The sequence below is a fragment of the Furipterus horrens genome, unplaced genomic scaffold, assembly GCF_987537825.1.
Source record: "Furipterus horrens unplaced genomic scaffold, mFurHor1.1.pri manual_scaffold_1, whole genome shotgun sequence".
In the NCBI taxonomy this organism is placed as follows: domain Eukaryota; kingdom Metazoa; phylum Chordata; class Mammalia; order Chiroptera; family Furipteridae; genus Furipterus; species Furipterus horrens.
The window spans coordinates 110,405,765-110,418,227 of NW_028327171.1; the positions used below are offsets into that span (position 1 = coordinate 110,405,765).

At 46.9% G+C, this 12,463-nt stretch overlaps 1 protein-coding gene and 1 long non-coding RNA gene across 2 annotated transcripts in view; one reads left to right on the forward strand and one right to left on the reverse strand.

The window, feature by feature from the left end:
* MUC4 (mucin 4, cell surface associated) overlaps positions 1 to 12,463 on the reverse strand; it is a 52,474-nt gene that overhangs the window by 2,860 nt on the left and 37,151 nt on the right. Inside the window, 11 exon segments of the mRNA XM_090278067.1 lie at positions 3,247 to 3,485; positions 3,570 to 3,634; positions 4,797 to 4,870; positions 5,300 to 5,479; positions 6,312 to 6,471; positions 7,674 to 7,855; positions 9,292 to 9,432; positions 10,505 to 10,738; positions 11,101 to 11,202; positions 11,740 to 11,907; positions 12,327 to 12,405. Of these exon segments, the coding sequence (XP_090134193.1) occupies positions 3,247 to 3,485; positions 3,570 to 3,634; positions 4,797 to 4,870; positions 5,300 to 5,479; positions 6,312 to 6,471; positions 7,674 to 7,855; positions 9,292 to 9,432; positions 10,505 to 10,738; positions 11,101 to 11,202; positions 11,740 to 11,907; positions 12,327 to 12,405 (1,624 nt within the window).
* On the forward strand, positions 5,610 to 9,000 carry LOC150021706 (uncharacterized). Its single transcript, XR_016511224.1, has 3 exons — positions 5,610 to 5,645; positions 7,148 to 7,302; positions 7,865 to 9,000. It is a non-coding gene; the product is annotated as an uncharacterized LOC150021706 (long non-coding RNA).

A 12,463-nucleotide genomic window follows, 5' to 3' on the forward strand; every position in this document is an offset into this window, starting at 1 on the left:
ATCTACCTTGCTGTGAAAATTTAAATGAGATAATATATGAGAGTATTCAGTGTAGTGCCTGACACAGTAAGCACTAAATTAATGGTCACTATTAGTATAATTATATTTAAGATATATTATAATATACCATATTAAAATATAAAATAATATTTTAAATGGGAATATGCACACAACATACAAGGAAATGTGTTCATAATTGTTTAATAAGGTTATGAAAAAATAGCTACAATTTGATCTTTGTACTGCAAAAAATTTTGCTATGCTGAAGGAACCTATGCAAAAAAGAAAAATCAGGGCCAAGATGGAGGCATAGGTAGACACACTTTGCCTCCTTACAGAATGATAAGAAGGATTACATCTATCTCAAAACAAAAAATAATCAGAACTACCAGAAAAACGAACTGCATGGAAGTCCAACAAACGAAGATATAAAGAAGTGATATTCATCCAGATGGGTAGGAGGGGTGGAAATGGGGAGTGGGGTGGAGAGGATGCAAGGCAGTGGCTGTGGCTGGTGGAATGAGCAGTCACACATTATAAAGGCCAGGAGGGACACTTGGGGAGAAATCCCAGTCCCAGACCAGACCATGCAGCTCACAGTTCCAGTGCCAGAAATATAAAGCCTCATTGCTTCTGGCTATTAAAACCAATGGGGATACTGCAGGTATCTCAAGACAGTCCGTTTAGAGGCCCCCATGGTCCTAGAATGTCTGCAAACCCACCAACTCTGGAAGCCATCACCAGGGCAACAGCTAGAGAGACGCACGTGGGAAGCTGGTGAAGTGACTGGAAAAGGGGAAAGTGCCACAAGTGTCATTGATCCTTCTCTGACACATCCCATACATACAGTGCCACAATGTGGTGAAACTGGTTGCCTAGCACTGATGAATACCTAAGGCTGGACCTCTTACAACATAACAGGTGTGACAGCTCTACCTAATACACAGAGGCAAACACAGGAGGCTATCAAGTTGAGGAGACAGAGAAGTAAGGCCCAAAAGAGGGAGCAGATCAAGGCTCCAGAGGGAGAACTAAACGAGGAGGAGATAGCCAACCTAACAGGTGCAGAGTTCAAAACACCGGTGATAACGATGCTTACACAAATGATTTAGTACAGCAAATGCATAAAAGAAGATGTGAAGGCTATACCAGGTGAAATGAAGAAAAATCCACATAACAACAATTGTGAAGGAAAGAAGCTGGTGTTCAAATCAATGATTTAGAACATAAGGGAAAAATAAACAGTCAACTAGTACAGAATGAAGAAACAAGAATTGAAAAAATGAGGAGAGGTTTAGGAACCTCTGGGACAACATTAAACGTACCAACATCCGAATAATAGGGATGCCAGAAGAAGAGGAAGAGCAAGAAATTAAACACTTAGTTGAAAAAATAATAAAGGAAAACTTCCCTAACTTGTCAAAGGAAATACACATACATGTCCAGGAAGCACAGAGAGTCCCAAACAAACTAGAGCCAAAGAGGATCACACCAAGACACATCATAATTAAAATGCTAAAGGTTAAAGATAAAAAGAGAATCTTAAAAGCAGCAAGAGAAAGTTACCTACAAAGGCATTCCCATAAGACTGTCAGCTGATTTCTCAAAAGAAACTTTGCAGGCAAGAAGGGACTGGCAAGAAGTATTCAAAGAGATGAAAAGCAAGGACCTACAACCAAGGCTACTATTTCCAGCAAAGCTATCATTTAGAATGGAAGGGCAGATAAAGTGCTTCCCAGACAAGGTAAAGCTAAAGGAGTTCGTCATCACCAAACCCTTATTATATGAAATGTTAAAGGGACACACTTGAGAAAAAGAAGATCAAAACTATGAACAGTAAAATAACAAAAATTACAAAACTATCAGCAAATGAATCTAAAAAACAAACTAAGCAAACAACTAGAACATGAACAGAATCATAGATATAGAGATCATATAGAGGGTTATCAGCTGGGAGGGGGAAGGGGGAGAAATGGAGGAAAAGGTATAGGGATCAAGAGGCATAACTGGTAGGTACAAAATAGACAGAGGGATGTTAAGAAAAGTGAAGTAAATGGAGAAGATGAAGAATTTATATGCATAACCCATGGGCATGAACTAAGTGGTGGTAGTGGTGGTGGTGGTTGGGGGAGCGGGGAACGACTGGAGGGAAGGGAGGTATTGGGCAGAGGGGGCCAAAAGGGAAAAATATTGGGACAACTATAATAGTATAATCAATAAAACATACTTTTAAAAAAGAAAAATTAGAAGGATTTGTCTCTGGGGATTGGAATTACAGGTGATTTTTTTTCTCTTCTTTTTGTTAATTTTTATTTCCTAAAGTGTATAAAATAAACATATTGTACTTGTACAATAAAAACTATGGGGTTTTGTTTGATTGTTTTCTTGAACAATAGGTGCAGTCTCATCTGGGGTAGTTGTTCCCTTACCCCTACCCCTACTCTTCTACTACACATACACATAGTAATTCTGAGGATTTCACAGTGTTGCCCCCAGGAGGGAACAGACTTAGCCTGCATTCTAAAACAAGCTCTTGTTTGATCTTGGACCCAAGTAACACAATAGCTTCTGTTGGGTTTGGCATGGTCACTGCCTTGTTCTCTGTCTCACTCCCCAAATAGGGTGGACTATTCTTTTCCTTCTCCTACAAGTTTGTCTTCCTTTCTCATTCCTGTTCTGGGATAGTCATGGGCTATCAGAGTTGAAAGGGACTGCAGAAGTCCCATCTCCTTTTCTAGATGGGGGAGCTGAGGCCTGGACTGGCGGTGGCATTTGCAAACAATCACACACCTTTCAGGGAGGGGATATCTCTGCCCTTGGGCTGGGTTGCCAGCCTTCAACTTATCCTCCCACTGGAGGGCAAAAGCAAAAGGATCTCTTTATGTATATGAAGTAAAATGGTATTTTAATAAAATCACTAACAATTTTATTAAAAGAAAGTAAACCATTAGCAGTGGTGATTAGGAAGGCAGCAGTTGAGGTAATTGCTCTGTAAAACTATGCACATGGGGATTTCATCAAGTAGGATTTTGTGCTCCTGCTCTTAAATCTAGAGAGCTGGGGGGTAAAGTGTTTACAACGTCTCTCAAAAATTAAAAACAAAAAAACTGAAATTACCATGCTTCTTGCAAATAGAATACTTTTTTTCCCCCACCATGGGTTGGTGTAGGCTATTCTGTGACAGGCTCCCTCCATTTACCTCCTCCCTCAGCTATCCCTCCAACTGTCCCCGAGATAGTGACTCACAGGCCATCAAACTGTGCATGTCTCTTCTGGAGATGGCGTGGAAGACTACGTTGTTTCTGGGTCCTTCACTTCTCTCCCATGTTCCCCGTGGGGCCTGTAGTAGAAATGCCTCCACTATGGCATTCAGCAGCCGGGTGTTCAGGAAATCAATGACAGGACCCCGAGGGCGGTACTGGAACTTTGAGATGATGTTCCATTGTTGAAGGAAGCGTCCTGAGGTCAGTGCTACTGGAGGACCTCTGTGTGAGGGAGGCAGAGTGAGGGACTAAGGGGTGAGGGGTAAGAGGGCAGATTCGGGGACCGACAGAAACAATCTCACTTACATTCTTTGCACTTCACTGTTCCCTACAAAGGCCCGCACATCCAGGTTCTCCAGTATGTAGGCCACCTAGGGCAGATGATTAGGGATAACGGTGGGTAGGGGTGAGGCTCAGTCCAAAGAGGACATCTCTCCCACTTTAATGCATTTATTCATCTATCTGTTTCCATCTTTGAATGTGAGTTCCACGACCCCATCTCATCCATTTCTGCATCTCCACACCCCAACCTAGCCCTGTCACTGGCATGGATCCCTGCTTAATAACAGTTTGTTGGTAAGTGAAGGACTTTACAGACGCCATCTCACCCCCACCCCGCCCCAGCCTCCTATTACAAGGAGATAACCTAAAATGAATGACTCTCCACCTTGCCTCTGATCCCTGACTCACCATTCATTCTCTCCCCACATGTATACTGAACATAGATTATGCTTAGCCAGACCAAGGGGCAGGTCAGGTGCTGGGTGTGTCAATGTGACTTAGGAACGGTCCATATTCAAAGACCCATACATAGTCTGGTGCACTAAACAAATGTCCAGATTTTTACCAGAGTGTAGACTGCTGAGTAGTAGTAGTAGTAATTATTATTCTATTTTTTTGAACACTTGTGTTTCAGGCACCATGCTTAATACTTTACATACATTATCATTTAAACCCTGACACAACCCATTGATATAGGTACAATTATTATTTCTATTTTTATAGATGAGAGATCAAATAATTTGTCTAATTATTGTACCTAATGATAATGGGTGGTAGAGCCTGGATTTTTGAACTCAGATATGTAGAATTCTAAAGCCTCAATAACTCAACCACAGTGCTACTTTGCCTGTGATTGAGGAATGAACAAAGAACGAGAGTCAAGAGAACAAGCCCCTAGTTCCCTCTGGGAAGTCAGGGAAGACTTCCTGGAGGAAAAAGGCCTTCTTGTGTTTCTTCCATATAATACCCAAGTGTAGTTCTCGAGGGATTCTCAGACGGAGAGGCTGGGGTGACTCGGCCACCCTAGATTCTGTTCATTTCAAGTTGGCCATTCCAGCCCTCTCAGAAGTCTGTCCTGAGACGTTCTGCCTTCCTCACCCCTGGCCTTTCCTGAGGCGGGAGGCTCTCGCCTCCTCTGGTAATTAAATCTAGATGGATGATGAAAGTGCAGAACACACAAGTGATGGCTAAGACCCTGCCCAGAATCTGCCAAGATCCTCCTCTCTACTCAGAGCCACCTGCCATACTCACCGAGGTGTTGACCTCTGCTACGGAAGCATTTTCTTCTTCACTGAGAAAGAGCTGGATGGTTCTTAAGGGAAGCTCTGGAGATAGGAGAAGCAGATTCATAATCACCTCATGGGTTTACCCAGGCTTACCCTAAGAGGCTGTTGGGCCAGTCCAGGGAGACCGCCCTATTCTACAATAATAAGTCACCAGAGGAATCAGAAGTGGCTGAGTCTGCTGACCCTCACCTGAGAGCTCGTTTGGCTATGATCAGGGCTTCTCTGACTGTTCTCACTGAGCCATAGGTCACCTTCAGTCTCTTCTCGTAAGATTACTCAGGTTTGTGGTGCATGCTGGGACAGCTCCCCCCACCAGCTCCCATAGCCCACAACTTACCATCACCCAAGTGAAATTTGGAGTTCTGTCCTGTGAGTTTGAGGAAATTTTCCCTGGCCCCCAGACACCCCCCATCTTCCCCCAAGTGAGAGAAGGGTGGCGGTTAGGATGGCGGGGGCATCTGGCGATACCTGACTTGAGAGTTGGAGTGAAATTGTTCCCAGCCAGTAAGCAGCGGGCATCTGTGAAGGCTGGGGGGCAGGTGCACATGGGCTGGCAGCCCAGAGTGTGGGAGAGGTAACAGTGGCCTTGGTTGTAGCAGTAATTCACAGGACAGGACTTGTTCTGACAGAATTCAGAGTACTCCAGAGCTGCAGAGAGAGCAGCATTCGGCAACACCATGCTAGACAGCAGTGGGGTTTCCTTCCCCCAAAGCCCACTCAATCTACATCCTGTCTGTGGGCCACTCTAAACCCCGAACTATCCTTCTCCATTTTCCAAGTACTTCTATACTGGAAACCCCTGTTCCTCTGCTGGGTAGGTATTCTCCCACTTCTGTAGATGGTATTTATCAGACCCTCTACATCAGGAAAGGACCCAGAAGGCTTTCCCCACTTCTAGGCCCTTTTCTGCCTTTATAAGGCTGTGGTTCTACCCACTCTAACCTCTGCTCAGGTTTCATCTGGGTTCAGTGGAGGCCTCACTGAGATTTCCCTCATCATGACTCCAATGGCTCAGAAGAACAGATGGTCAGGGGAGGCCTCAAAGGGAAAACGAGGCACCCCTGCTGCCAGATGCTCATGACAGTCCCTCCAAATGTCCTGACTTGGGGCGATGCCTCGGAGACCCCTGGCCTTGCATCTCTGAAGACCCCAAGGAACCCAAGGGCCCAGCTTGTCTCTGGTTCCCTGGTTCTGCCAGAAGTCTCTCTTCTCCAGGTCCCCTTCACTCTTTCGCCCTGGGTTTTCCCAGCAGTGTCTCAGGGTTGCTCTGCCCTGCCTCTCCCCCAGCCTATTTGCTCTCTTCTCCTTCAGCCTCACACCCTACCACGCCTACCTTACCTCCTCACCACACCCACCTATGTTGATCATTCTAAACACTTGCTAGGAAAGGGAGAGAAATGGCTTGCTTGTGGCTGTCCTAGACCCTCCGGGTGTCACCTATCCCCAGAACCTCTTCCTGCCAGGGCTGTTCCCCGCTTACATGCGCAGTGACGTCCATCCCCAGGTAGGTCTGAGGGACAAGCCTCGCAGCCCTGCCCAGGAATGCACTTCACATTCGGGAAACACCGCTCCTCACAGGAGTCCTTGGAGCGTTCACAGTAGTGACCGTAAGTATTGTCATCACACCTGCAGCTGGCCACCTGAAAGGGGTTGCTGGTCACTGGGCAGCCCAGAGGCTGAACTATTAAGGGCTTCTGGGTGATTTGGTACTAACTCCTCCTGTCTGAAAACCCATGGACCCCAAGTCCTTTTCTTATTTCTGCCAGCATCTACTGAGCACCTTCTTAGGCCCTGGCCTGGCACGTCCCCACCCAAAGGCACTCTGCCCTCTAGCCCCCGGCCTCCCTGGGCCATTCTCTCCCCAAACCCCTGTGTCTGCCTGGCCCCTCCCCCAGGGACTCAGCCTCCTCCCTCTCACACTAGGTCTCCTTGCCCGAGATCCTTTCTAGAATAAGATAGGGGCTAAATAAATAAATATTCTACTATCCCTCGAAAACTGGATCCCCTGAAAGCTGCCGTTTCCTGCTCATTCTTTCCTTGTTGACTCCCAAACCAAGAAGACAGAGGCTCACTGCTCAGCACAGTGAGGACACGTGTAACCAGAACAATGGCACAGGGAAGGCACGGTTCTGGAAGCCTCATCAGGCTCCCTGTCTCTCTCTTCTGACCCTTTCACTGAGATGACTCTGGACATCTCCCTGAAAGGCAACTCTCCAACACTTTCTTCTTCTGAGACTGGATATTTTGGGATATCTAGAATACTGTATTGACTTTAATCTCTTTTTTTCCACTCTCTCTGCTTTTTCCATTTTTCAGCCCCTGGGCTCCTCCACCTTTCTTCCCAACATGATGATGATGAGACTCAAGAGAGAAATGGCTGTTCGGGATAGGAAGTCACCTTATAAAAGATTCCCTGTGGCCAAGCAAGGCACAGAACCGCAGAGAACCTGTCTGGCTCTGAAGAGGAGCAGGTATGGAGTTTGTGATCCATGCAGACTCATTCCCAGGGACCACACTTTCCTACCCCACACCTCAGTGCCTTGTTCCAGAAATATGGAGCTAGGAATCACTAAGAAAGCCTGAGGTGGGAGTTTCTTGCCAGCCTGGCAGAATGGGAGCTGGGAGATAGAAATTCAGCTGAGCTATAAGCAGTAAAGAGAGTTCTATTTCTCACATGAATAAGCTTGTGGTCTGAGAGTGGTATCTTCTCCGCTCACCTACTACAGCGCTGCCCACCCCCAACATACACATTACCACAGAACTGCTGCCAATATCCATTCAATTCCCACTTCCTTTCTTCTCGAAATGGAAACTTCCTTCCCACGCTCTTCCCAGCACTCACCTCCAGGGAGGAATTGCCCACCCAGCTGGTCTGGTTGTATAAGCACTGTTTCTTTTCCTTGCAAGCACAGACTACGGTCTTCAACTGGAGTACAGATGATAAGTTGTCCTTGATGTTTCTTGCTAGAATCTCCAGAGTGAATGGTTTCAGCAAGTTTGGCATCCATAACAATGTTCCATTCTCTGCCCCAGGGAAGATGAGATCATTGAGAGGCGGAAGCCTCCTCTTCCCTGCCATCTGACACTTCTTGGCATCTAACATGGTGAGAACTGATGCTGGACTTCCGCCATCCTCTCTCAGACCACCTCTCAAGCCTCATCAGGCATTTCCTTGAAAAAGGCTGGTTTCCTGGGGTGATCCTGGACATGCTCCAGGCTGGAGGTAGCCCCAGACCAACTAACTGACTGTAAGGTGGAATTCCATAGTGGGGAAGTCACTTGCCTCCTGAAGAAACTCCCAAAGGCAACCTACCTGGGCCTGCACCAGGGTGGGACATCCAGGGGGCATGGAGGATGAAGGTCAGGATCCTCCTGACACATCCCCAGGTTACAATGCAGGCCAAACTGGCTTCACCTTCACAGCAGCTCCATCCCTTGCCCTGATGTCTCGCCCGTTCCCCTCACTTTCTGGACCTTTGACCAGCCACCCTTTCAGACACCAGACTGCAGTGAAAACACTGCTACATATCAATAGGGACTCTTCTGATCAAACCTCTCTTATGTTTTTCAAGAAAATAGAAAAATCTCCTCAAAAGAGCAAATTAAGAAGAGCTGATAGCAGGAAAAGACAAGGGTAACTTCCAGGCCATCACTTTTCAGGAGAAGAGTCCAGTGGAGAAGAAAATCTTCTGATGCTATTGTCTAGCCCTTGGGAGGAAGCCTCATAGAGCAACAGGGTACAGACAAAGCAGTCCCTTTTTATGCCCAGAGGGAAAAAAATGAAGTGGAGAGGTGCTTGGAGCTCAGAATAAGGTAACTAAGGGCTTTGATTTAGCAAAGAACAATCACCAGCATAATTAGTGCTGGCAGCAGAAGGCAAGTTGCACCCTGTAGGCTTTGACTCTGACTCAGATCATGGTTGCAGGCGTGGGGATCTCCACACCATGACTGAGAAAGAAACGAAGCTTTGCTTTATCCCAGCACAGAAAAGCAGACAAGGAGAGACAAAGTTAGGTGACAAACTGTCCAAATGATGGTGTTTGTATTTCTTTAAATCTTGTTCCACATTATATCCTTTTAAAAAATAGATATGAAAATATCTTAAATTAGTATTTGTTTGTTGTTATACTTTATTCTAATAATCTGGTGATTACACAAAGAGATAATTAAAGGTGATTGCATATTATTGGACTGAGATGAAATGATCTTTGAGTCAGCTGTACATGCCCGGAGTCAGTCTAGTCAGGTGGCCAAATCTTCATAAGCCCATCACTATTCACAGTGGGGGTGGGGGGTGGGAAATGACTCCTATTTAAATTATAGGAGTCATTCCTAAGAAATGCTGGTCATGGGTATTCCAATGGAAAAGTGACATAAAATTGCACAGGGTATAATAATGCAAAATTATCCCAAGTTTGACTGTGAACTCACCTGCTATGTCCCCAGGCAACCATTCTTACCAAAAAGCTTGAAGTCATCAGTGTAGTTGTTTCTGAGAGTGAATGTGACATCCTTAGAGCTGCTTTTGTAGTGAATCATCTTGGTCTGCCCCATGTAGGCATTCAGCTCTTGGAGACCATCGATAGAGGGTGGGTACTGATCTGGAACACAAAGAGGGGGTTTGGAGCCTAAGGCAGGACACTCTCCAGCCTCACAGGCCTTCTCTCTCTTTCTCTAATCCTCTGGCCTGTGTGACACATTCATAGGATCGTGGCCCACTTCCAGAAGCTGGAATTATTCTGTGTACCTGCTCTCAGACCTATGCAGAGGAGGTTGGGGTTGTACTGCCCACCTGGCCAAATCTTTATTCCACCTTTATCTTTTCTTCAAACAGTATTCATTTCAAGTTCTTTCCTGCTCAGAGCTCTATTGTGGGCTTGGTATGAAGTGAATCTGAAAACATTGTTGTTCAAACCATTACAGAGTTTTACCTCTGGAAGAGGGCTAAAAACCATGATGGTGATATCTAAGTGGGCATTGCATTTGTCAGGAAAAAGGGAGTTAAACCTTTTCAATGGTATCTGTGTTTTGGAGCCTTCCTATTTTCATTTCATTTTTTGTTCATTAATTCATTCAGCCAATCACTGAACAAGTATTTATTGAGCACCTACTATATGACTGGCACTATTCTAGGTAGTGAGGCCACAGCAATGAACAAATACTAAAAAGATACCTATGAAAATTAGAAAGTATTTTTGATAATTATAAATGCTAAGGAAAAAATAAAGCAGGGAAAGTGAGTAGGGAGTGTGGATGAATGTGAAATTTTAGGCAGGGTAGCCAAGAAAGGTGACATTTAAATAGAGACTTGAAGAGGTGAGGGGCAAGCTCATGGCTGCCTGGGGGAAGGGCATTCCAGGCAAAGAGAACAGCATACGTGGAGTCTCGGAGTTGAGAATGAGTTTGGTGTGTTTGAAGGACGCAAAGAAGCCAGTGGGGTCGGAGTGAAGGAGTGAGGCAGGAGTACTAGGAGAAGATTCCAAGAGGCAAATTGGATAAGGCTTTAAAAGTCATTTTAAGGACAGAGCAAGCTGGGGAATCATGGGAGGGCTTGAACAGAGAATAACATGAATCAAAAAAAATTTAGTAAGTTTAAAAAGTGTGTAGCATGGAAAAGGCTACTGATCTACCCCCTTACTCTGAAAATACCTCCCTGAGCCTCATGCCACTTACTGAGGGTGTTGTTCATCTGCTGGTATCTTCTCAACAACATCTTAGTATGCAGTCTAGTCCTTATGTTTTCTGTGGCCAGGGTGTCATAGATGCATTGTTCATCTCCATTACACCCAGAGGTCAAATTGTTATTCAAGGAGTTGTTTTGCAACAGTTGATAAAGGAAGACAGGGGTGAAGTTGGAAGGCAGATGGTTGTCCCTCTTGCCAAGGAGGCTTGTCCCATTGATTTCCCCTATAACATATGAGGTTCGATGGTGGTGGTACCAGGGGTGAGACCCCAGCTATATTCCTGCATTGTCCCCCTACCCTCACTTTATATGGCCTGGAATGGGGAAGGGGGACATGGAAGGACAGGTTGACTTCTGGCTTCTGAGTCTGGAAGTCTCTGCTCTAGTGACTGAGGGTCACCCACTCCTCTCATCCTCTCTTCCAGGCAGAGAGACATGGGTAGGAGAGGGGTGGAGGGGACAAATCTGGGGTGGCACCAGAGTCCTCAGCATCTCCTCTTCTCTTTTCCACCCCTTCCTCATGAAGGACAGAGGTCTGGATTCCACAGGTCCCATCTACCCCCAGCACTCTGAAGTCCGGACTCACAGGTCATTCCATAGTGAAACCTTTCGTCTTCAGTGCTCTCTTGGGGCATAATGGTGCCATTGGGCATTTTGAAGTCATCACCTGGATTGTCGTTCCAGACCCCTGAGGTACAGAGTAGGAGGTCAGCCCCCCTGGGACTGTGCTTCTTCCCAAATGCATTCCCTGAGGAACATCCCGCAGGTCACACTCAAGATATGAGGAGGAGCTGGGGGCGCAGGACGCAAGCCTCTTTCTGTTGCATCCGTTCTTGATTCAGTCCTCCAGGAGGAGGGTAGAGGATAGGCCATAACCTCAGAGCCCGTCCCTCTGCTTCAGAGTGGGAGGAGGGGAGGAGGAAGGAGGGAATGGAAGGAGGGTGTAGGAGGGTGTGAGGGGCAGGGAGGAGAAGGGCAGCGGCTGGCCCCACCCTCCTTAGAACCCATCCTGGAGGTTCCCTCAGCTGCCCTGAAGTGGAGCTTTAGGAGTATAGCAGTGGGCCTCAAAAGTAGCTGAGTAGATCCCAGTTCTTCCCTGCCACTCTGTGCCCACAGGATTTTGTTCCAAAGGGAAACATCCTGGGAGGTCCATAGCCAATGGGAGGGGGAGCTGCCTGGGGCCTGAGAGTCTGAGCTCCTGTTGTGGCTACTGCCTGCTTCTTACCCAGGAGGCCCTCTGTGTTGTTTCGGTACTCTTTTGAGAGGCTGCAGGAGGCATGGAGGATGTTGGAGAGAGCAATCACTGAGATGATCACTGTCCCATCTAAGCTGGTTGACACCAGGGAGTCATTGCGGGTCATTACGACTCCAGTGGTGTTGAAGATTTCCTGGTCTAGAGTGTTGGGAGATAGATGAGGAAGAAACCAGCATGGGGTCCCTGCAGACCCAAGAATTGGCAGTAATAAAGGCCCAGGATGCAGAGAGGAGACTGGAAGCAGCTCTGGGATTATCCTGCGGGCACCTTCTCCAGGGACCCCAAAACCAAACACACAGAACACCCCTCTAGGCTCCACCATCCACTTCTACCTGGGGCCTGAAGACAGGAGCTACCACGGAGGAGCTGTCACAGCCCCGGAGGAAGGAGAGAAGTGACTTCCTCCGAACGCTGAATGCCCGGTTCCCGGTGAGGAAGCTGCTCAGGCACAAGGGAGGCCACCATTTTCCTCTGTCCCAGTGCTGCGGCCCCATGCCCACCATACCACTCCTGGGCGTGAGGCACACTCTGGACCCTCACCGCTGTCCCCAGCCTACCTTTTCCACTGTCAAAGGTCACAGTCTGATTATTGAGCCACACATGGATTGTGTCATTGGGCTCAAGGAGCCACTGAATCTGGAAGGAAATTGGAAGAGGATTGAGCCTGACCTGCTGCAGGTGGTCCCAGAGGCAG